This window comes from Pongo abelii, chromosome 5, assembly GCF_028885655.2.
Source record: "Pongo abelii isolate AG06213 chromosome 5, NHGRI_mPonAbe1-v2.0_pri, whole genome shotgun sequence".
NCBI classification, from domain to species: domain Eukaryota; kingdom Metazoa; phylum Chordata; class Mammalia; order Primates; family Hominidae; genus Pongo; species Pongo abelii.
Genome location: NC_071990.2, coordinates 33970100 through 33995684, shown reverse-complemented (window position 1 = coordinate 33995684; position 25585 = coordinate 33970100). Strand labels below are relative to the sequence as shown.

General features: G+C 53.9%; 1 protein-coding gene across 2 annotated transcripts; it reads left to right on the top strand.

Moving 5' to 3' along the window:
* IP6K3 (inositol hexakisphosphate kinase 3) lies at nucleotides 1-25585 on the top strand. 2 transcript variants are annotated; one of them, XM_054556765.2, is made up of 6 exons: nucleotides 1-185; nucleotides 11635-12012; nucleotides 18934-19147; nucleotides 20328-20503; nucleotides 21618-21793; nucleotides 24059-25583. In XM_054556765.2, exons 2-6 carry the CDS (start codon nucleotides 11814-11816, stop codon nucleotides 24524-24526), a joined length of 1233 nt encoding a protein of 410 aa, XP_054412740.1. In that variant the 5' UTR covers nucleotides 1-185; nucleotides 11635-11813; the 3' UTR covers nucleotides 24527-25583.

The following is a 25585-nucleotide window of genomic DNA, read 5'->3' as shown; positions in this document are numbered from 1 at the left end:
AACAGAAAACCCAGCTGACAGCTGGACATGCCAGTCCCCACCAGCCCTTCCCCAAAGGGTCAGGTGACCCTTCCCTCCCCAGGCCACGGCAACCCGGCCCTCCCGGGCAGACCTCGCACACCAGGGCTCTGGTGAACAGCGAATGCTCCACGCTGGGACGGGCCGTTGCCTGATGCCTGTACATGGTGGGTACTGAGAGACAAGACTCCTGGGCCCTGCCTTCCATACACTCCCCACGATCTCAGAGGAAGCTCTGGTGAGTGCTGCCTTGTAGGCAGGGATGGGCAGGGCCAGCCTCTTTGATGGGGCCTGACTGAGGAGAGAGAGGGTCTTGTGTCCACAGGGCCTGTCTATACCCTGGGGTCTCGTCTCCATTCCGGGCTGGCGAGGAGTCTGCCCCATGGAGGTGCCAGCGTCTTCACGGAGGTCTGTCCATCTGTGTGTGGCGGGGGTGGGGTAGGGCGTTGGAACAGTTCAGTGTATAGGAATTCTGGCATCTGTTCCTCTTTCATCCCTCTCCCTTCTCCCAGGGGAATTCCACCCCTCCCCTTCCGGGGTGCCTGCAGCCCTCTCACTTCAGGGTGGACTGGGACTACAGAGGAAGCTGGGGGGAGGGGCAAGTACCGGGGGCTGCGTTAACCCTTAACAGAGGCAGGTGTCCAAGAAACGCGGGCAGCATCCCCTGGGCACAGGAACAGCATGTCCTAGCCCAGCAGCCCCAGCTTTCCACGGGAGGGGGCAGGAGGCCGGCACAAGGTTGGATGACATCAGCGTCTACAGCAGCTGCCTGGGGGCCTGGGGCCTTGTGCAGGGTGGTGGTGGCACGGGATGGCGGTCCTGGGGGTGGGAGGCATGTCCCCACCAAGCAGTGCTCTCTGATGCCCTGGGCAGTGGTGGAGTCTTGGCCCCCACCCATGACTCTTCTAGGCACCCTAGTGAACCTGAGAACTGAGCTTGCCTTGGGGGCCTTAAACCCCCCATGCCGGGCCCCTTCCCCTGAAATTCTGATCCCATGGGGAGGGACTCTGCCTTCTACATTTTTTAAAAGCTACCCATTTATTTTTTAACCTTTTATTATGAAAAACTTCAAGCATACAAATAGAGGGAATGATCTCATGAACACTTGTACATCCTGCGCCTGATTTCAGCAGCGGCCCGAGTTTTGTCGTGTTTATTTCATCGAATACACTACAGCTAGAGTGTTCTGACATCACAGCATGCCTCTCCCCTGCCACAAAGTCCTCAGTAGGTCCTCACATAACCCACTGTCCACTAACAAATGAACAACTACCCATGAGCGTCTGCATCCTGTCTGCGTTCTCCTTTCCCCAGCTGGCCCTAAATGTCTGTTAATGTTTTGTTAGAAGAGGATCCAGTCAAAAGGCATTGGGTAAGCAGGTCTCTTAAATCTCTTTCAATTAGGAAGAGCCTCTGCCAACCCCCCGACCCCCCACCATGGTGATTTTTCCCCACCACTTTGCCTTGCTGAATCAAAGGGGGGTTGTCCCATAGGAGGGTAAGAACATGGCAGGGTCAGACAGCTCTCAGTACAGATAGGGAAGCTGAGGCCCAGAGAGGCAGGCTCAGGGAGCCTGAGGCAGAACCAGGTCTCCTGTCCCCTCCTGGGCCACTTCTCTGCATCCCTGCCCCTCAGTGCTCCTGTGGCCTCTGGAGCCCTCCCCGTCCTCACCCTGCTGCTTCCGGGGGTCACAGGCCAGGCCAAGCCCACCCCCTGGCCAGCGGCATCTCCTGCTTTCTCCTGCCCTCCACAGAGCACTGAATAAATCCTTCCCAGGCAGAAACCCGGATGGTTGCTCTCTTGTTCACTAGCAGCCACAGGGAACAGCAATAAACTTTATGAGCATCAGGTCCTTCAGGGAAGAAAGCCTGTGCACTGGCTGGGGAGGCGCAGGGTAGGAGCGTGTGCTGGCCCGCGGGCTGCAGTTGCAGTGTGCTACCTCAATACTAGTTACTGCAACTCATCCGGGGCTGGGAGGCCCAGCTGGCAGCTGAGAGGCCTCACCCACCCACCAGGGTGCCACAGCCTGGGTGGGACAGACAGATGGGGTGGAGATCGCTGGAGACTCCGTCCTGCTCTACCCAGATGGGCTCTCAAATGCCCCACCACCCCCAGCCCATTCCCACCCCCTCCCTCTCAGCCCATTCCCACCCCCTCCCCTTCAGCCCATTCCCACCCCCTCCCCCTCAGCCCATTCCCACCCCTCCCCCTCAGCCCATTCCCACCCCCTCCCCCTCAGCCCATTCCCACCCCTCCCCCTCAGCCCATTCCCACCCCTCCCCCTCAGCCCATTCCCACCCCCTCCCCCTCAGCCCATTCCCACCCCTCCCCCTCAGCCCATTCCCACCCCTCCCCCTCAGCCCATTCCCACCCCCTCCCCCTCAGCCCATTCCCACCCCTCCCCCTCAGCCCATTCCCACCCCTCCCCCCTCAGCCCATTCCCACCCCTCCCCCTCAGCCCATTCCCACCCCTCCCCCCTCAGCCCCTGACCCTGGTTAAGCAGCAGGAGGGGAAGGCAAGAGGAGATGTTATAGAATGTTATGGGGAGAATCCAACCTCAATGATGGCTTCTGAGCTGTTCAAAAACACCTGCCTGGTGGAGGCAGAACTTCAGCTGCCGTCGGGGCTCTCTGGGACAGGTCTGAGCAAAGCCAGGCAAACCTAGGGCAGTTCCAAGAATGTGTCCCCCGGTCGCTGGGCGAGGAGGTGGGTGCTGGCTTTAGTTTTCATTTAATCCCTCTCAGGCATTTGGGGCCTCAACGTGTGTGCTGCTGCCCTCTGGTGGGGAAAAACCTTGCCTGCATTCTCCCTCAGCCACACACTCCCACACACGCACAAGCATTCACACACACTCACACAAACATGCAAACACATGAACGCACACACACTCCGTCCCATTATTGTGTGTTGACCTTAAAGAGCTGTTCCATCTTGCAACCATAAAACTGCCATGCTAACCGCTGGCAACACCTTACATCTGTGGCTCATAGGTCTCTTGCACAAGACAGGTGGTGGCTGATCATATTACTTAGAGGAAGGCAGCAGGTGTGGGGCAGGGTGTTGGAGGCTGGGAAATGTGTAGGCAGGTCTGGGTGTTTAGCAATACCCAAAATCCTGGGTGCAGCTCCAAGAGGCAAAGTCCGGAGGAGAAAAGCATGCCTGGGAGGGGATGTCAAAGCAGTTGCTAACCATAGCTGAGGAGCTGCGTGTCCAGGGGTCAGGATGTATTAGGGGGCCAAGACGGAGAAGCCCTCGCAGCCTCTGCCTCCCCCAGAGCAGCTTCCAGTGGCACTCGACTTTGTGAGTCATCTTTCCCCCATGTGTCTCCCACATTGACAGCAAGATCAGAATATTGTTGGTGCTGCTAAGTACATTTGTCAGTGGCTGAAGGGCTTCTAAACTAATAATCGCTGTATTAAAATCGTATTTGGTCCTCAAGCTGGAGAAATGTTGGGAGATTTTAAATGTTAAGAAAAAAGAAGAAAAAAAACCCTCTCAAAGGATAAAATCAGCCCCGAAATAAGTTTCTATGACTGAGGAATATGAAGTATTGCTCTGTGATTCTAGAAACCAAGCCTTCTCCAGGAAAGAGATGCTCTCCTAAGCCACATATTTCAGCCATGGCTGGGAAAGTGATTTGTGAAGTCCCCCAGCGCTAGGTATTGATCCCACCGAGCCAGGAAGCCATATGGACAGAGGGCACACCATCCTACAGCCCTTGAGTCATTTTTAGAATGGATTTTAAAACTCCATTTTTCCCCCTGGAAAATAAGCTTGTGCCTTCCAACCTGGATGGCCCCAGATGATGCACAACCCCTCAGCCATGTGAGAAACTCCAAATTTCTCCTGCCCATTACAACCTAAGTGGTTTTAAATGGTTTTTGGGTCCTCTCATCTCTAATAGATTAAAAAATGCTCCCTCGGGCATCACAAAGACATTGAATGGTACTTGTACCAAACCTCTGGCTCTGAGAGGCCTGTGAAATGTAAGTTAGAGCTTCAGAGGTGAGAGGGCAGGCCATAAACCACGCTGCTTTGCCGCCTGCCACATTTTATATTGCAGTTTTCTTTTGCTACAAGCTGTTTCTTAATTATCTTCTACCCAGAAAGCCCTCTCCCCACCACCTAAGATTTATCGGGATGTGATCCCGAAGGCTTCAGCACCTTGGTGATCTCAGGGGACCACCTCCCTGCACTGAGCTGGGGCCCAGGCCAGCATCTCCTCCGGCTGGCCAGGCTAGGCTCACCCTCCGTCCCCCTCCACTGCCGGCTGCCTCTGCAGGCGCCCTGGTGCTGCAGCACTGGCAAGGCCAGCCAAGCACTCCCACATCCTCCTTCTCCACACAACACTCCCCTCCAGCCATCGCCTCCCACCATCTCCTTGCCCTTCCCTATTGCTCCTTGTACACACACTCCCCAAAGCAGGCCCTCCCCAAGCTCCCCAAGGCTGAGCCAACATCTCCCCTCCTCCTGGACTCCTTCCCAGACCCCTCAAGCCACCCTGATCTCAGCCAGGAGCAGTACCTCTCCTAACCTCTTCTCCAGGACCCATTTGTCAACATAGTTTTTTCCCTACCAGTCCCTATGCAATACTCATTATACTTTTAGGATCTGTTGATTGAGAACAATAGATGATGACAAAAACTACTAGGAATTCAATAATGCCTTTAAATGAATTTGTATTTTGTTAATTACCAACATATTCACATACATTTGGGAATTATCGCGCCTCTAGGGGATTACTTTCCTGCTCTGCAGATTGTGGTGGGGAGGATTTGGGTAAGGCCTTGGCAGGCCCCCAGGTGGGAGCCCTCACCCAGGGCCCTAAGAATCCACACTGCCAAGCACTTTGTTAGACACTGCCCACCAGCAGCATGCTGCCCCTGGGTGTGCGGCTCTTGCTGCCTAGTCAGGTGCAGCTTCTGAAAGCTCCCTATCCTGACACAGGTTACTGAGGAAAACAGCATAAAGAGGGCCCCAGACAGCACCCTGGCCCTAAGAGCCTGACTTGGGTCTTGGTCCTGGGTCTCTGAGACTCCCAGAGACAGCCAGAGCAACTCAGCAGCCACTCCCCGTCCAAGGGGACTGCATGTGGTCAGAATGGGCGTCGACTTTAGAGTGAGACAGACTCATCACGGCAGCATTGGTGCCTGATAGCTCTGGACCCCAGGAAAACTCTGCAACCATTCTGACCCTCAGTGTCTCCATCTGAAAATTCCTATCTGGAGAAACAGAGGTGTGACTGTAAAGCCAGGGGTCCAGAGTTGACCCTTAGGAGTGGCTATGATATAGGATATGTTTGTGCAATGAACTATTTGAGTACCTGACTCAAGTGAAGTTGCTTTCTTTCTTTGTTTTTTTGTTTGTTTGTTTTTGTTTTTTGTTTTTTGTTTTTTGAGATGCAGTTTTGCTGTTGTTGCCCAGGCTGGAGTGCAATGGCACGATCTCGGCTCACAGCAACCTCCGCCTCTCAGGTTCAAGCAATTCTCCTGCCTCAGCCTCCCGAGTAGCTGGGATTACAGGCATGTGTCACCACGCCCTGCTAATTTTGTATTTTTAGTAGAGACAGGGTTTCTCCATGTTGGTCAGGCTGGTCTCGAACTCCTGACCTCAGGTGATGTGCCCGCCTTGGCCCGCCTTGGCCCGCCTTGGCCCCCCTTGGCCTCCCAAAGTGCTGGGATTACAGGCGTGAGCCACTGTGAACGCTCTGTTGCCCAAGCTGGAGTGCAATGACATGATCTTGGCTCACTGCAACCTCCACCTCCTAGATTCAAGCAATTCCCCTGCCTCAGCCTCCCGAGTAGCTGGGATTACAGGCATGCGCCACCACACCCGGCTACTTTTTAAAATATTTTTAGTAGAGACGGGGTTTCACCATGTTGGCTTAGGCTAGTCTCGAACTCCTGGCTTCAAGTGATTCACCCGCCTTGGCCTCCCAAAGTGCTAGAATTACAGGCGTGAGCCACCACACCAGGCGAAGTGAAGTTGCTTTCAACTTAAGAGCTCCATACTGGGTGCCTGGCTGTGAGTTAGTGCATCAGGCAGGATGGACTAGGTCCTGCTGCATAACAAGCCACCCCCAAATCTCAGTGACTTCATAGAGTGAAGCATTATTTCCATAATGCTATATATCCAGTATGTACAGTCACTTAGGGACCCTGCTGACAGAGGCCACATCTCAGCATGTGCTTCCAAGATCACCACGACCAGGGAAAGAGAATGGGGGGAACATCTCTTGAAGTTCCCACCCAGAAGTAACACATGGCACCCATCCACGTGATGCTGGCGAAAGCAAATCACATGGGCCACGCTTACCTTCACAGCTGCAATCATACCACATTCTCACAGGGAAAAACAGAATGTTGTGAACAGCCCTGACAATGGCCACAGTCAGCCAGTCTGTTTGTGGATATAAGAAGCCAACAGGCTTTGATAAGATATAGTCCATGACTAATCTATTCCTATTTTGAACCCCTACAAGTTTGATTTGTGGTTTCGTCTGCCACCTTCCCTAAAATGGGAGTGTGAGTCCTAAAAGAGATGCATCTTCCGTAATGTTAATGAACTCAGATTTAGCATGTGGAAAGCGGTTATAACATACAAAGACTCTCCGGAAATAAAAATGTGCCGACGGGTTGTGACAAGTTATGATGCCCTTATCCGCCTCGGCTTGATGGGTGGCATCTGTCATTGTGTCTGGCATCAGCGAGGTCTTGGGGTCTTAGAATCACTGGTATTGTCATGTGTCTCCACTCTGGAAGCCAAACCCACTCACGGCCCTGCTGTCAGTGACCCTCTTTTCTGACTGGGGAGTGTCTCACAGGCTAGCACAGGCTGGCTGTCACTCAGGCCCTGTGGGGCTGCGGAGCAGGGTCTGTACTGGCACAGACAGCCTGGGGCCTCATTTAACAACCAGCTCGGTGGCTACGCCTCATCAGCAGAAATTAGCCCTGGAGTCTCCTGGAGTGAGGCCCAGCGTTACTTCATTCAGGACGTGATGCGACGACAGGGCAGGAGGACACAGAAACCTGGGGCCATCCTGTCCACTTCCTGGTGGTGACAGGGGTTAGGCAGCCTTTAAGTTGAGCTCTTCTGGCTAGAGGCATCTCACCCTCTTCCCTGCCTCATTCTTACTCCCCCTATGCCTCCCCAAGGAGCCCTAGGGAAGGATGCTGGGCAAGGGGTCTGAGCTGTAGGGATGTGGGAGGAGATGTGGGCTGAAGACAGGGACAACTGTCTCCCTTCAAAGCACTAAAGAGAGCCAAGGATATTTGGCAGCAGGCGCCTCACCTGCCATGCAGCACCCAAGCTGACTCATGGGAGTCGGTCCTGAGAATAACGCAGGCAGTGACAGACCCCGCGTGGTGGCAATGCTTGGAAGGAGGACTCCACAAAGGAGTGTCTGCACTTTGTCATCCGAGCATCATGACAAGGCTGTGGCAGAGGACAACAAGCCAAGCCTCAGAGCACTTCCCCGGTTCATCTCAGGCCTCAGCAAGCTCCAGGAGCGCCTGGAGTAGACCCTGGACTTCTGACTCTTGCCCAAGGCTCTTAGGAAACAGAACAGGCCCAGGGCGCTGGTCAAAGGCAGGGCCCATGCCAACAGCAGAAGTGCCTGCATGCGGCAAAAGGAAGGTGTGGGCTGAGAAAGGTCCTGCCAACTTGAATGATTTAACGGGGACTTGCCCGTGGGGAATGGGAAAAACAGGGGCCTTCCCCAGCTCAATCCCACAGAGCTGGAGGCCACACACAAAGGGAGAAACAGATAAAGAACCCTAGTCTTCCTTGGGAATCTGAGGTCAGCATCAGTGCCAAGGGGAAGCCACAAATTGCCTTTCCGAGCAGCGGCGAAACCCACCCTGCCCAGCCCTAGCTGAAGCTCCGGGGGCAGAAGCCACTGCTCCTCCCTCCTCCTTCTGCCCCTTCCCACCAACCTGTGTCAGAATTGCAGACCACACAGCTCAGGAGCAGGAGGCCCTGCAGATGTCACCTAATCTACATCCTAGGCTGACCCCCAAGAGAAAGGGCCTCAGTTTCCCTAGCTGCCAAGCCCAGGTTTTTTCTTTTTCACAGGCTGGCTACCTGGTAGACAATCGCTGCCAATCCGTCCAAGTCCAGGGGCAAGGGAGTTTTCACTGCTGTGCCACAGACTGTGCTGAAGGCCCAGGGGTCTTCCCTGCTCACACTGCGCTCTCTGAGGAGGTATAGCCAGGGCTCCTGAGAACATCTGAGATCAGAGGGGAAGGTTGCAGCAGGAACCAGTTCCCTGCTGGGAATGACAGCGCCTCTCGGGTCTCACTGATACCCCCAGCCAGGAGGCTGTGGGGAAGGTCGATACCAACCCCTGCTCTAGGTGGGCCTTCAGCCTGATCGCTTGTGGTGGTTTCTGCAGAGGTAGGAGACAGATGTGCTCCCCTCTCCAGCCCACCCACTCCTAGCACATGTACTGAATGTCATCAAGGGGGACAGGGGACAGGCCAGGGGTACACCAGGCCTGGGAGACAGGAAAACCTGCCCCAGCACTGCCAGGGACTTATAGGTGACTTTGGCCAAGTCCTGGCCTCCTTGTGGCTCAATTTCCCGAAGTTTAAAGTATATAAACAACAACCCTCAGCCCCCTGCAGTGTGGCTGGGGCGCACACTCTGGGGCTACCATGCCTGGGTTCAAATCCCTGCTCTTCCCATACTAGCTAGGTGCAGATAGGGAAGCTACTTAACCTCTCTGTGTCTCCGTTTTCTCATCTGTAAAACGGGGCTGGTAACACGAATTGCCTCATAGGGTTATTATGGATTGTAAGGCTTAAATGGGTTACTCTATACAAAGCACTAGAACATGGCCACAGCAAGCGCCGTATGCATGTAACCATTTATTGCCCTTATTTCCTTGCCACACCTTGCCGCAGTGACATCCACGTCCTTAGAGCTCTTTGGGGATGTGAGCCGGGGGAAAGACGAGGGGCGTGGACTTCCCAGTGCAGCAGCACGAGGCCCAGGTGTGATTTGGCTGGGACGCGGTTGTGGAGCTGGGCTGGCATCCGCTGAGGCCAGGCCTGGCTAGTGCGGGGCCAGCCCTGGGGATACAAGTGTGCGAGGCAGGAGTCTTGCCTCTTCCAGGAGTGGCTATAAATGAACTTTACAGACTAGCTGTCCCTGTGGTCACCAAAAGTGCCTCTGCCTGGGGACAGGTCAGCTGGCAAAGGCCGACATGCCAGCAAGCCCAGCAAGAGGAGAGGCATCAGGCTGCCTTGGCTTCTCTGCTCTACTCCTTCTTGCCTTCTCCAAATTTGCAAGTAGGATTGGGTTTACAGGCAACTGGCATATCCTGTCCCATAACCAAAGGGTTAGCAAACTGCAGTTATCAGCTTTTTTTGTGGGCCAATTTTCCTCTGTGTCCAGATACCTGTCACCAACTTCTTTTCTCAGGTCCTGAAACAGCTTCCAGATGGGGCTCACCTCTGTGCCACACTGGAGCAGAGATGGAGCAATGCCTAGGCTGGAGTCTTAGGCTCAGCCCCCTCACCATTAGGCCTCCATCATCCCACCCCAGCAGCCCCGGTTCACCCAGTCACTCCAGCTACGCAGCCAGCCACAGAAGCCTCACCCCACATCCTACGTACCAGCCAAAAGCCACACTCCTTCTCCCTCCTATACAGGCACTTCTGGCCTGTAGGGCAGTAGCCAATGTGGAAGAGGCCCAGTATTGGGGAATGAACAGGCTGTGTTGAGGTTTTCAATGCCCGAGTGAGCTGGAGGTCCGGGCCGCTGGCAGGAGCCTCTCTGAGCCACAGGCCTGAACAAATTGATGGGCACTGCTGTGCATGAATCCAGCTGGCTGTGCTCGTGGCCTGGACTGAAGGTCAATTAGAGCGTTAATCATGCCCAGCACTGCCCAGCCTGGTGGCAACCATGACCAGGAGTCCAGCAGAGGGAGAGAGTATTAATAACTCGGTGGTGACGGGCACCGCTGTGGGAATGTGCTCTCAGGACAGGACGAACAGGGCAGGAAGAGCCTCCCCTTGCAATGTCTCCTTCTCACTCTCCTGAGACAAAGTCAGGACGTCTTTAGGGGCTGTGTTTCCAGCCCAGAGCCCCAGCTTTCGCCTGAGACCCATAGGCCCACCCTCAGGGAGGGTAAGAGGAGTGGGAAGGGGAGGAGGGGGCCAGGCCTAGAGAAGAGCAGGCCCCGGCTTTACTTTCCACTCTCCTGGCCAGCCGCAACCCTGCGCATGGTACTGTAGGCCTCACTGTCCTCATTTGCAAAGTAGCCTGCCTGTCCTACAACCCAGAGCTGTGAGGAAAATAGGACCAGCATGGCAATAATGCTAGACATAATGATCACATTTACTGAACGCTTTGCTCTGGGTGCAGGCTGTCCTTTCCATGGGCCTTATCTTAACCATGTCCCTAACTCCATGAAGTGGGTATCATTATTATCCTGTTCTACAGAGGGAGAAGGAGAAACTGAGGCCCAGAAAAGTTCAGTAACTTGTCTGAGGTCCCACAGCAATTATGTCATGGTGTCATGATGTAAATCAATGATGCACACCCATGCTGTACAAAAATAAAGCACTCCTGGCTGGGCGTGGTGGCTCACGCCTATAATCCTAGCACTTTGGGAGGCCGATGAGGGCGGATCACCTGAGGTCAGGAGTTCGAGACCAGCCTGGCCAACATGGCAAAACCCCATCTCTACTAAAAAATATAAAAATTAGCCGGATGTGGTGGCAGGCACCTGTAATCCCAGCTGCTCAGGAGCCTGAGGCAGGAGAATCACTTGAACCCGGGAGGCAAAAGTTGCAGTGAGCCAATATCACACCACTGCACTCCAGCCTGGGCAACAGAGTGAGACTCTGTCTCTAAATAAATAAATAAAGCAAGCAAGCAAGCAAGCACTCCCGTACCCATAACCCCCGGCAGAACAGTGAGAGCCCCAGCAGCAGTGGCTCAGCTTGCTTCTTGTTGGGCCTGGGATGAGTGTTCCAGATGAAGGCAGGCAACGTGTCAGGTGAAGTTAAGATACAGTCTCTGCACACTAGAAGCTTAGTGTGTTGCTTGAATTTTTAAAATATTTTAATATTTAAATTCAAAAAGTACAAAACATTATTTAAAGTCTCTGGCTGGGCACAGTGGCTCACGCCCGTAATCCTAGCACTTGGGAGGCCAAGGTGGGTGGATCACGGAGTTTGAGACCAGCCCAGGCAACATGGTGAGACCCCGTTTCTACAAAACTATAAAATTAGTTGGGCATGCTGGCACACACCTGTAGTCCCAGCTACTTGAAGGCTGAGATGGGAGGATCATTTGAGCCCAGGAGGTCAAGCCTGCAGTGAGCCAAGATCATGCCACTGCACTCCAGCCTGGGCGACAGAGCAAGACCTCATCTTAAATAAATAAATAAGTCTCCTTCTCATCCCTGCTCCATGGAGGCAACCACTGTAACTGGTTTCTCATGACAGATTATTCCAGAAGTAATTGATGGATATTTACAGTCTCGTTTAAGGTACCAGTGAGGAACCTGTTCTGGGGTCGAGGCTGTGTGGGCCCTTCCAACCGCTGCCCTGCCCCAGCCACCGCCTCCCTCATATAACTTCCTCCTTCCTCCCCTGCTTTCCAGAGGACCCCGCTGAGAACCCACAGACAGGAGGACAACTGCACTATGACAGCAATAAAGGCCAAGAAGGAGAAAGTTGAGGACCGCTGACAGCCCCGTGTGCTGTTGGGAGCTGCCCCTTCTACTTCACACCTTCCTCTAGCAGACTGTGCAGGGACCCCCCACCACCACCGTGTGCCACCATGGTTGTGCAAAACAGCGCAGATGCCGGGGACATGAGGGCAGGCGTGCAGCTGGAGCCCTTCCTGCACCAGGTCGGGGGGCACATGAGCGTGATGAAGTATGACGAGCATACGGTGTGCAAGCCCCTCGTCTCCCGGGAGCAGAGGTTCTATGAATCCCTGCCGCTGGCCATGAAGCGGTTCACCCCACAGTACAAAGGTGAGTGTCTAGGCAGCCAGGCCACGTCTGGTTGCTGCCACACGGGGGCCGGCTCATCCAATGCACCCACCACATCCTCCTGTGCTGTGGGTGTGTGTAAGGGTTACCATGGAGACGCGCCCCTCTCCCAGCGGGGCTGGCCTTTGCTGTCCTAGTTTCTCTGAACTCTTCAAGCCTCCAGGTCTAGAGTGTAATGCCGTTTGGTTTCCTTATAAATTAGCTCAAGCCACCAGGCTTTGAGGGATGGAGAGAATAAAACAACACCCTGGTCCCACCCAGTCTCCAAGGCGGCATTCTGGTCTGTGCCTTCCGGGTGCCATAGCCAGCCATCTCATGCTGGCTGTAAACACAGGGCAAAATGGGGCCTCCTTAACCTCCCTCTGAAAGCCAAGGAGGATGGCAGGACCCTCAGGCCTGGGACAGGGCTTGGGGATGCTGGGATGTGGCTTGCTTGGGAAGCCAGAACTCCTGCCCTCACCCAGGAAGAGGCGAAGCCAGGGATACAGGCTGCCGCTTGCGTGTAGCTGGGAAACTTCTGCATGGGGCAGCATGTGTCTTGGATCTGAGCACAAGGTGGGTTCTGGGGAAAGAAAGTGGGTGGGGAGGGTGCTGCCTGCTGGCCTCCAGGCAGGGGTCGGGCTCCCCAGGACAGGCTGATTTGTCCACATCCAGCCTTCTGAAAGTGAGGCTCAAAGGGCTCAGCCACACTCTGCCAGGCAGTCGGCCCCAGCAGTGAGGTGAGTGCTCAGAGAAGTAACCTCTTTAGATGACGGTAGACCCCATGACTGCAAGCTGCTGCCCTCGTTGTCAAAGTATTGGTGGTGAAGGTGACAATAATATCCAAATAAGTCAGTCAAAAACACATTTGCATTTCAATGATTAAGATAACTGGGAAGGATGGGGCCTGGTGTTTCTCAAGTGCAATCTGGCCTGGGAAACCAACTTTACTAGAATCCGGTGTGTATGTGCACAAAGGTGCACAGGACCCCACACCCCATGCCAGACCTGTGAATCAGAATCCCCTGGGGTCTTGGGGTGAGGGTCAGGAATTCTCTTTTTTTTTTTGAGACGGAGTTTCGGTCTTGTTGCCCAGGCTGGAGTGCAGTGGCACGATCTCGGCTCATTGCAACCTCCGCCTCCCAGGTTCAAGCGATTCTCCTGCCTCAGCCTCCGGAGTAACTGGGATTACAGGCACCCGCCACCATGCCCGGCTAATTTTTGTATTTTTAGTAGAGACGGGGTTTCTCCATGCTGGTCAGGCTGGTCTCGAACTCCCAACCTCAGGCGATCCACCCACCTCAGCCTCCCAAAGTGTTGGGATTACAGGCGTGAGCCACTGCACCCGGCCAGGAATTCTTATCTAGCATGGTCCAGACCTAACGCCGGTAGGGGGAGCAGGGCCCGGAGTCTTGAACATTGCTTCCAAGCACTGTTTCACACATGCCTGGACTTTAGGCCGGCCTGCCAGGACCTCCTGAGAGTCTAAGACAAGACCGATCAGCGTCACACACGGAGAGACAGGGGAAGATGGTCCATGGGCCGCCTGTGTGGGCCTCCCTCTCCCTGGGGTCTTCCCGGCCCGCAGGCTGGTGTTGCCTGGCTGGTTGTGGGGTCACTTCCCATCTTGTCAGAGCACCCACTGGAATTAATGTCTGTTCCTTCACAACTAAACTTAGCCCAGCAGAGGAGTGGCAGGATCGTGTGTGGGGCGGCCTCCTGCCAGCACCATTTCACGCTTGCTCCACACAGCTCTGGGGCTGAGATGGATACCGGGCAGCCGCAGGCTAAGTGGGAGAGGCAGAGAGGCTGGCCTGGCCTTCAGGAGGCCGTCCTCATCCCCTCCTCTGCTCCCCATCTGCACATGGCCCTGAGCCAGTGAGGGTAGGAGGGCCCCACTCTCAGCACCCTTGAGCACTGATCTCTGTCTAGGCCTCTGCTCCGCCCTGCTTCCCCCTTCAGGTCAACCCCATCCCAGGGCCAGCCCCCTTGGGGCTCTGCTAACTCAGTACATTAATTTGAGCCAAGGCGTCAGAGCTAAATGTATCCATAGCTACAGGGGATGCCTCAGCATATGCCTTCAGGCTTCACACAGGAGATGATGTTTCTATATAAGCCAGGAGGGACCCGGGTCAGGGCACCCCATGACACCCTTCAGAAACCACCTAGCCGGCCACCTACTCTGCCTGCAGGTAGGGGCAGACAGAGCCCGTGGGCTGAAGTTTTGATGAAGCAGAAATGCTGATTCACTCACTGACCAGAACACGACTCACACAGGGCCACTGTCCAAGCACTGACTAATGAAATATGCATATTTAAGGAGACTCTAGGAAAAGGCCCAGAACCAGGACTCAGGTGCTCAGATGCCCGGGGTAGGGGAAGGAGGACAGGTGGCCAAGGTCTGGTCGTAGATGGGAAGAGTCCCTGAAAGGGCTCTCGGGTGGTGTAGGCTGCTGCTAAGCAAAGCCACATCTGCTAAACCTCCGTGTCTGCTGTGCCTGACACAACTATAAGCAGCTTCCGTGCACTAATTCACACAATCCTCGCAGCACACTGAGGCAGCGACCTTTATCCGCCCCTGTCATAGATGAGGAAGCTGAGGCACAGAGAGGTTACCTGGCATGCCTGAGGCCACACGGACACTGAGAGGCAGAGCCCGGATTCCAAGCCCTGAGGTCTGGTTACTGACTGTGGGCTCTTGGCCACATGGGCCAGCTCCACTCAGCTACACTGTCACTAAAGGGGTGGACTCGGGTGTCAGTGTTCAGGGGTCATCTAGCCCAAGGAGGAAGGGGGCGTGACTTGCCCAGGGTCATTCAGCTAGGACCTCAGGTCAGGGGCACTTGAATCCCCACAAGGCTACGACAAGGGTCTCCTTTTCCTCCCTATAGGAACAGCCCCCACTGAGAGGGGCCATTTCTGAAGTGGCCACCACATGCCACAGAGTGCACGTTCTCCCTTCTCGCCACCCTGCACCACGATGGCATCAGGGAGGATGATGGGCAGGGATGCCACTCCAGAGGGCAGCCTCTTGGGTCAGAGTTCGCCTGGGACCTTTGCTGGGCTCCACAGGCATGATGGTCCTGGGGCTGCATCCCTCTCCTCCCAGGCTGCCGGCCAGCACTGGGAAATGAGGACATACTCGTAGGTCCAGTTGGTTAACGGTTGACCCGATTCATATTACAGACGGCAGCAAGTAAATGCTCTCATAAACTTAAAAATAAATACATGATAGAATATTCACGGAGGCTCAGGAGGCTACTCGGCCAAACCAAAATTGCTGAGCTGCTCTGGGCATGCCAGTTGTGGCAGTAAGCTCTCTTGTCTGTCCAGCTGGCATGGTCTCGGGTCGAGATGCATGGGGAGGGCTGGGCAGGCAGGAAGACTCTGGCTGGGTCCCACACTCTCCTGGTCAGGAGAGCTCTGGGAACCCGTGGGCCTCCAAGGCCTCGTCCCCACAGACACACAGGGCAAGCTGGAGACCAGGCTGGAGCTTGCATGGCTCTTGAACAGATCAAGAGCCTGGATTCCACTGGCATGCTGCTCTGCCAAGGGCAGGCAACTGGAGACTGTTTGTAAGGGGGCTATCTGCTTGGGGTCCCCGACTTCAGAGGGAAGGGCTGCGCTGAGCCACAGAGGGGTGTGACAGGGAAAGACAGACAAGAGCTGGAGACAGACACAGCCCGTCAGAGGCATGCAGAAAGACAGAGAGGCAGAGATGCAGAGCCTGGCTGTGTAACTCTGACAATATGAGAAGTGGAAATGACTTTTGGATTTTATTGGTTTTGGGTTATTTGCACCTCTGCTCTCCTCCATTTACTCAGACACTCAGAACTGATGAGATCAGACAAATGCTGGAGCCTGGAGGAGCGGGTGAAGGTCACGCTTCCTGTCCCTCCAGGGAGACCTCCTGGGCCTGGGGCTCCCAAGACTGTGGTTTCTGGCAGGCCTGTCACCATAGCCTCATGTGTGGCAAGGCCAGGGGAGTGCTGGAGGGCAGCTTGAATTTTCCAAGACCCAAAAGGGCCCTGCACAGGACCGGCACACCAGGCTCCCCAGGCAGCTAGGAGGCCTCCGGGTTCCCCGGGAACTGCACGAGGCTGGTGGCTCTCTCCCCTTCTCGCCCCTGGAAGGATGGGCTCGGGACAGTCATTGGTTTCTGAAAGGTCAGTTCTCCTCCCTAGAACAAAGCACTCCAACCCTCCTTCCCCAAGACACAGGCCTGGAAATGTAAACTCTGTCTCCTTGCAGCCTGGGCTCCCAGCCCTCAGCGCTGACGACCCTCCCTGAGGGGAAGGAATCACAGCCTCTCTGTTCTCTCCTATGGAACAGAATGACCAGAACAAACATGACTGGGGACACAGCAGGAGTGTCCCTAATGCAAACTTGGGGTAAACAGCGTGACAACACCACACCCTCTGAAACAGCCTGTCCCTTCCTCCATCCCCACATCTGGCATGGCCCTCCCAGAGCTCCACCCCACACCGACCATGTGACCTTGAGCAGGTTATCCCATCTCTCCGAGCCTCGGTGCCCACCGTCGACACCCTTACAGGTGTACTGTGACTTAGCGGTAGCAAGGGAAAAGCAGCAACATGCCACCCAGCAGGTGGAAGACAGGGTGGCTATGACGCTTTGTGATTCCTTCCTCAACCTGCTGTCAGCCCCTGTCTCACAAGCAGGACAGCAACAGTGGGCTTGGCCTAGGGGTGAACGCTAGTGGCAGGCGAATGGTAAAATGCCAGGTTCAGGGGCAGCGTTATCATTATCATCATGACGACTTCACAGGACACGGGAGCCTGGGATGGTGTGAGGAGATGGGCAGAGCTGAATGTCACTCTCAGGCTGCAAAATTAGGGCACTGGGAATCTGAGATGACAGGACTGGCCCAGGGAGACCGCTGAGCTAGGCACAGGCAGCTCTGGAGAGCGACTTGCTAAATTATAGAGCAGCCCTGAAAATGAGTGTCCACGCTGACCAGCCCAGGAGGGCCCGGCAGGCATGCAAGCGGAGAGGAGCCGCCTTCACGGCTGGCTCAGCAGAAATTGCCACTTACTCTGAGAAGGTGACCACGTGGCTGGGGGGAGAAATAAAACACCTTGAAGGACATAAAAACATGCGGCCTACCCTCTTTCGGTCAGGGCCCAGCAGAAAACAAAAGGCACACTCAAAGGAGATTAAATGAAGAGAACCTTAAAAAGGAACTGTTTGGCAGGGCGCGGTGGCTCACATCTGTAATCCCAGCACTTTGGGAGGCCAGGGTGGGTGGATCACAAGGTCAGGAGTTTGAGACCAGCCTGGCCAAGATGATGAAACCCCATCTCTACTAAAAATACAAAAATTAGCCAGGTGCAGTGGCGAGCACCTGTAATCCCAGCTACTCGGGAGGCTGAGGCAAGAGAATTGCTTGAACCCGGGAGGCGGAGGTTGCAGTGAGCCGAGATTGCGCCACTGCACTCCAGCCTGGGCAACAGAGCGAGATTCCGTCTCACAAAAAAAAAAAAAAGAACAAAAAAAGGAACTGTTTGCAGAAATATATGCAGGATTCAGGGGAACAACCAGGGATTGGGAGGACCCAGGGACCAGCAACACTGGAAAGCTGTCACCACCCCAGGCCAGGAGGGCCACAGAGGAACACAGCAGGGTATGAACATGGTGAAGAGGGGTGGGAACTAGTGGAATAAACGCCCAACCTTTCTCCTCCCACCCTCCCATCTCCTGCCAGCGCCCCCCACTGGGCAAATCCACTGGGAAACTGGAGGGCAAGGGAGCCACTGGTATACTCCATCAGGTCACTCCTTCAGCATAAAGCAGGACAGAGGGGATGCAGAGTGGGCTGGTGAGGGCAGGCGCAGAGAGGATGAGCGCATCAGCTGCAGGAGAGATGACATGTATTCTCACCTCCGCTTCTCCCAAAACCACAAGGGTGGCCATCTCCTGTGCTACTACCAAGACTCTGGCGAGGCCAGGCACCACTGGAGGCCAAGCTCCACGGAGGAAGGCCTGGGCTCTGCCACCACCAGAGATAGGAAGCTAAAGGGTGGCTACAGAGCTGCTAATGTGCCTGCCACAGCTAATTACCCAAGCCCGGCCAATGCCCAGGAGGATGCCCCTTAGCACGTAGGGTACGGGCGTTTCAGATACTCTTCACTTTCACAACCAGTGTTTTTTTGTGCCTCAGTGACCAACACCGATGGTAGGATGTACCACAGTTGGGGAAATCTCACAAGGCTTGTTTCATCAAAGAACCATGTTCCACCAATAATCTTCATGTGCAGATGCATCTAACCGGAGGAAATGGCCAGCCATCAGCTCAAGGGCAGACAGACAGGGGAGGGCAATTGAAGGGACGAAGGGGAGCCCTGAGCCCTGGAAGGCTGTGAGAGGAAGGCTTCCTGGAAGAAGCAGGTCCGATAAAGACACGTGGGAGGGAGAAGAAGGGTGATCAGGACGCAGAGGGCACGGGGGAGGGATGGGATGGGCCCAGCTTCCCTCACTGGCACTCTGAGATGGGAGGCCCCTTCGCAGAGGACCAGCCCCAATGCCCCCAGGTCAGGCAGAGCTGGGTTGGCTGTGGCATGACTGGGAGGTGTGACTGTGCACAGAGGAACTGGAATGCGAGGACAAAATGTGCGGAGTTGACTTTGTTTAAAGCGCAAAGGGGCAGGGAAGTGCGATAAAGCAGGGGATGTGCCAAGATCAGCCCAAGGCTATTTTCTCCAAGCTCCAGGGCTCATTCTGGGACAGGATCGGTTCAGGCAAAACCAGGCCGGTCCCATAGCTCTTCCTTGAGAGAGGAGCTGGGGAATGGGGGAGGTGGACCAGGGCCATTAAGCTAAATTCCCAACGTGTCATCGCTCCTGCATGTCCGTGTGGAGGCCCTCTCATCTGGCTCCTCCCCTCCCCTTCCCTGTGTGTTTGCAGGCACCGTCACAGTGCACCTCTGGAAAGACAGCACAGGCCATCTCAGCTTGGTTGCCAACCCAGTGAAGGAGAGCCGGGAGCCCTTCAAGGTCTCCACAGAGTCGGCGGCGGTGGCCATCTGGCAGACGCTCCAGCAGACCACCGGCAGCAGTGGCAGCGCCTGTGCCCTTGCCCAGTGGCCGCACGCCCAGCTGGCATGCTCACCCAAGGAGAGGTGAGGCCACTGGGCAGGATGACAGAAACCCTGTCCCTCGGCAGGGACCGGCACTGCTCCCACCTGTGCCCAAGGCCAACCACTCCCCATTAGGGCTGGTGCTGAGAAAAAGAAATTCAGATGAATGCTCTGTCTAGAATAACCAATGTGACCAAAGAAAGGAATGGATTTTCTTTATGCCACTCCTAGAAGGGAGGATTACGATGCATTTTATCTCAGAAGTTGATGCACAGGCAGAGTTGTCTACTGAGTAGGTATTCAGTACATATTTGTTTAATTAAATATCTGTTTCACTGAGACCACAAAGTGTCTCTGGGGAGGAAGTGCACAAAACAAAAACCCTAGAATAGTGTATGTAGAGGAAAAGTGTGGCTAATTGCTCTCAGAAATCATCTCTTTCCCTAGCAGTTGGAAGGGGCCAGGAGGGAGGTCAATGTGGTGCTCAGAGGGTCCCTGTAGATGCAGGAGGCTCAGGCGCCTGAGGTCCCTACCAAAAACCTTTGACAATGTCAGCTGACCTTTCTCAGGTGAAAAGGCTCCCCGGGGCTTTTTAAAACATTTATGGGAAACAAAAGGGAGCTAATACAATGAAAATACCTCCCTTCCCAAGGAGTGCTGCAGATCTCATTAAGCCTCTGGGCTTGGAGTCAGGAAGCAGGTGCATTATCTCCATTTCACAGATGGCCACGCCAAGATGCCAAGAGGGCAGGAGAAGAGGGCCGGCCATGGTCCATGCTCCCCACAGCCCCCACCCCACTCCTGTGCCCTTCTGAGGTCTCAGGGAGGTGGCGGCCTGCCTGCTGGATTATCAGAGTCCAACTCCAGGCTTGTGATTCCGGATAGGGCCACTGCCCCCTTAGTGTGTCGCCTCAATAGTAAGGCCGTTAATAATCCAGATCACTTACAAGTGAGTTTAAATCACCTCAGCCCTCTAAGGGGGCAACATGTTCTAATAAGTTCTCCAGGGTTTGGAGAAGCCCCTTGAGGGCTGCAGTGTCGTGAAATCTGGCCCCAGGACCCGAGGTGGGCAGGGAGGGTGCCCCAGCCTGGTGAGGGCTGCCCTGGAGAGCAGCTGGGACCACCCTGTCAGAGCCCGTCTCAGAGAGCCCAGTCAGCCACAGGCAGCGGCACCCTTCCCCAGACCTCTGCTCTGACTGTCCTGTGCTCCACTCCGCCGCAGCCCAGCCAAGGCTCTTCTGAGGTCCGAGCCCCACCTCAACGCTCCAGCCTTCTCGCTGGTGGAAGACACTAATGGAAACCAGGTTGAGAGGAAGAGCTTCAACCCGTGGGGCCTGCACTGCCACCAGGCCCACCTGACCCGCCTGTGCTCCGAGTACCCAGAGAACAAGCGGCATCGTATCCTTGCCATCCCCCTCACACGTGGTCCCAAGGGTGGGGCGACAGAGAGACACAGAGGGGCAGAGGTGGGTAGAGGAAACACACACAAACACGGGGCCAATGGAGGGTAGCAGGGAGAGACAGATGTGAGGGATAGCTGGAAGGCACAAGCCCTCAAACCCGGGTCCTAGAAGAAATCAGGTGCCTCCAAAAGAACAGCTAGACAGTATGGGGAAGGCAGATGGAATTACACTGAGCGCAGTGCCTTGGGTGGGCCCTGGCTGTGTCTTTGCCACTTGGCAGTAAAGATGGGTTGGGATGGGAGCGTCTGTGGTTAGACAGGAATGACGAATGCCATGTTGCGCAGGGGCAGCAGGGGGCTCAGAGAGCTGGATGGGCCCCCAGCCCCAACCTCCCTTCCATCCCTCCAAATTCTCCCTGCAGGCGTCTTCCCATGGGGCCCACACAGCGAGAGGGAAGTGTGGCTCCTCCCTTAGGGGAGTGCCCATGGGGTGGACTATGGGAGGAGGTAAGTCCCCCTCCCCCACAGAGTTTTCAGGGAGAAAATTTAGGTTTGAAATGCCCCTTCGTCACCACTGCTGTGCTCTTTCCTGCAAATGGGTGGCTGGTTTCATAGTATTTACCAAGACACATCTGCAATCATAATCCCTAAGAAGCTTTTGCAGGATAATTACTCCACTGAAATTAATATTCCTGCAACTCATCTCCAAAGCTAACATCAACCCACTTCCCCCAAAAGGTATTGGTCCATTCAGCAGGACTGAAGGTTTTAGCCTTATGATTTTCCGCCGTAAAATGTAAATTGGACATGGCCTGCTAGGGATTTCACGCTTGCATTTAAATTTCAACCTCAGAGCAAAATGGAAAAGGAAAAAAAAGCTCACATACTCATAAACTCCCCCTAAATAAATGGACTTATTAAAGCAGCCTGCAAAGCTAATACTTCGAATTCTTAATAGCAAGGATGAGCTTGTCTGTAAGGAAGGCAATGGGAGTGAAGAATGGTGCCCAGAATAGGGAATTTCCAGGCAGCTTCTGAGGCATGCAAACGGCCTCTGGCGGAGCAGCAGTTCTGAAGTCCTCAGAGCCTTCCTTAACTTAGTGTGACTAGGGTTCTTGTTGCTGGAAAACGTAGTGTCACAGTACACGCATCCCTGCGTCCTGGATCTGAAGATGGGGACCCGGCAGCACGGCGATGATGCGTCGGAGGAAAAGAAGGCCCGCCACATGAGGAAGTGTGCGCAGAGCACCTCAGCCTGCCTGGGTGTGCGCATCTGCGGCATGCAGGTAGGTCGCAGGGGACCCACCACGGTGGGGGACATCCCGGCACGTCCATGGTGGGGCAAGGATGTCTCCCATCCAGATGCCACTGCCCCCCTGCAGAGCCCTTCACTCTGGAGGAGCCACAGAGGCGGCCAGGAGCCCGTCTTCCAACGAGGAAATGCGTACCCTGGTCTATGACACACTGGAAATTTTCTTTTTCTTTTTTTTTTTTTTTGAGACGAAGTCTTGCTCTGTCACCCAGGCTGAAGTGCAGTGGCACAATCTCGGCTCACTGCAACCTCCGCCTCCCGGGTTCACGCCATTCTCCTGCCTCAGCCTCCGGAGTAGCTGGGACTACAGGCACCCGCCACCACGCCTGGCTAATTTTTTGTGTTTTCAGTAGAGACGGGGTTTCACCGTGGTCTCGATCTCCTGACCTCGTGATCTGCCCGCCTCGGCCTCCCAAAGTGCTGGGACTACAGGCGTGAGCCATGCGCCCGGCCCACACTGGATCTTTTCAAGAGCACCCTTCAGAATAGTGATGTCAAAAACCAACACATTTGAACTTGAACACATTTGAACTTGGTCTCACAATCTCTGGCAGCTGAAACTTTCCACAGCGGCCATGTGGCTCCTGCTCATGTTGTGAGCAGACCTTTGATGGCGGCGTGTGAGGCTGGGCTGGGGGAAGAACTAAGAGAAAGGGCTTCTTGGTGCACCCCGTGGCTTCCTGAGTCCTCCTTCTCTTGAATGATAAAGCTGAATTCTCTCCTTCTTAGATGCTGTATGGCAGTCAGCTCTTTAAATTTCTATTAGCCATTTCCCCTTCTTAATCCACGTTTTCTGCTGCTTTTTGCTACCAGTTCTGGTTAATAAAGTGGGAAGGTCATAACCTGCTAACCCTGCAAAGGAACGGTTATTTTCTGTAACTCAGACTCCACGCCTCCTTTTTGGGGCTCTGATGTGGCTTATGGCAGGGGCTGCAGGAGAACAGGAGAAAATAAACTTCCTCTACTCATTCCCTCTTATAGTCTGTCTACTCAAAGCAAAACCAGACACTGATTTGACGGTAAACGTTATAGCTTTCCTTAATTGAAACCGCCACCCCTTGAAGCTGGAAGTTGAGTCTATAAATTTGTTGCACAGATGTCCTTTGGAAAGCCGGGAATGTAGTCCTCAAGAGAATGGAGTGTGATGATTTGTGGTGTAAATGGAATCTCTCTCTGGACCTCAAATCTTCTGAAATTGATCTGATTTATTTAGAAAGTGATGCCTGTCATGTATTTATGATGGCTAATTTAGCAGCCAATCTGCAGCCCTCCAAAGGCAACACTAAGTGTATCATATCTTTCCTATTTTTTTCAACACTGGTTTTCTATAAACATATCATGTAATCTGAAGGCAGGAAAGATCTGAGAAACTGTCTTGGCCAGGCACAGGCTGCCCCTTCTAGGTATGCCAGGCAGAGGGGTGCCACCCCCCCTCTGGCCATGCCCACTGCTGGCATTGGTTCAGCCTCAGCTGCTGCCTGTGCCATCTGAATGAAATGGGAGAGATACTGTCCCCCATCAGCATCTCTCTTCCATCTGCTCCCTTCTGGTGGCCAAGACACAACCGGGGAGGGGAGGAGAGATGGTGCCAAGGAGAGGAGCCACCAGCCCCATAGAGCTGCCATGAACCTCCCTCCTCCACCAGGCTCCCCTCAACTGCACTGGCTGCCTAGAAACTCTGTCCATACCTGACCTAGTCTGTCTTTTTATCTTCAAACAATTCACCCCACTCCACTTCAAGAGGTATTACTGTTGCCTTGGAATCTGCAGAGAAAGGACTTTATAAACTTTGTTGGAGAAATTTTAATCTAGTTGGCTTTCCAAGGCCATTGGCTGTGATTTCAGATTCCTATTAAAGCTTTCTAGCTTGGGTTTGCTAATATTTGAATTGAAGAGGGCCAGAAGCCAGGGCTTAAATCATGATTTGGAGGTTGACATTGGAAATTCACAAGAAAGAAGATCCAAACGTTTTCCTCGTGGGTGGAGGGTCACCTCTGTAGGGTAAAGGATCTTTAGACCTTGGATTACTATTAAAGACTTGCACAGAAAGCATTTTAAAATGTAAAAGCTACCCTGGCACTTGATGGAAGATCATCTTCTGCTCATTTCAGTCACTCTTGCCCTACATCTCCTAAAAATCTGTTCATATATTATCCTAGCTTATGATGCTGCAACCATACCAGATACAATTTGTTTAAGTTTCCAATCTTCACATTTTCTTTCTTCTTTTTAATGTAAGGTTTATCAAACAGATAAGAAGTACTTTCTCTGCAAAGACAAGTACTATGGAAGAAAACTCTCAGTGGAGGGGTTCAGACAAACCCTCTATCAGTTCCTACATAATGGAAGCCACCTCCGGAGGGAGCTCCTGGAGCCCATCCTGCACCAGCTCCAGGCCCTCCTCTCCGTCATTAGGAGCCAGAGTTCATACCGCTTCTACTCCAGCTCTCTCCTCGTCATCTATGATGGGCAGGAACCGCCAGAAAGAGCCCCAGGCAGCCCGCATCCTCACGAGGCTCCCCAGGCAGCCCACGGTAGCTCTCCTGGTGGTCTCACCAAGGTGGACGTCCGCATGATTGACTTTGCTCATACCACATACAAGGGCTCCTGGAATGAGCACACCACCTACGATGGACCAGACCCTGGCTATATTTTTGGCCTGGAAAACCTCATCAGAATCCTGCAGGATATCCAAGAGGGAGAATGAAACTTCCTGGGCTTATCTGGATTTTTCTGGGCTATAGATCTCAAAAAGGGACCTGTTGGTTGCTAGGGTAGTCCAGACACCCTCGATGTCTTCATAATAGTCCTATCTACCTTCAAAAACCATCTCTATATATGGCAGACTATATATACAGCTGCTGAACAAATCAGCTCTGGAGGTGATTCCACATCCCTTGGCATCATGCTCTAATGCTGCTCGTCGGAGAACGGACAGCCAGGATAAAGTGGCACCTTCTGGAGTACACTGGAGGGGGCAGCCCAAGTTAGAGGCCAGCATTGCTGTGACATTCTGGAATATTTGCATCTAAAAATGTTTACTCATTGCCATGCTGCAGTCTGCGCAAGCTGTGAGGCAGAAAACTTGACTTGAAGCAGCCTTGAAGAGTGAGTTCATGAGCTCATGGTTTTTCTCCTTGTATGGACTGCCCACTCCAAGGGCAGGCAGAGCTCATGAATGCGTCTTATCTTCCTAAGCGGAGTTTTAGGTGAGACAGGATGAAGCAGAACAGATCTGCCCATCTCACCTGCTCTGCACCCAGCTTCTAAGTGGACAAAGCCAAGCCCAGGTATGAGCTCTGGCAAAGCAAGACCCCAGATTCTCCATTTTTGCCTGTGGAAAGGAGGGTCCCTTTACAGACTTTTTTTTTTCCTTTTTTTTCCCCCAAAATCTCTTAAAATGAGGAATCTCTTAGCAGACTTTGGAGTTCCCCTTTCTGCCACATTCTGACCATGAGACGCGGCTTGCAGTGGGGGTGAACACACATAAAAAGGGACCACTGATGTCCAGCTCTACTCTCTGCTTTCTATTTATTTACTTTGGGGGTGGGTTGGGGAGTCAGAAGAACCTGGAGGACTGAGGAAACCAGGGACAATGTTTACAAGACTGGTGGACAAGTGTAAATATGGAATAAGAACAAACAGTTCTAATTAATTCCTTCTTCTGCAGTATGGAAACCTATAACAATGTCCTTGAGTCAAGCACTGAGATACATTACCCAATTAGGGAAATAAATTTGTTAATAAAATTGCTGAGGTCACCAGT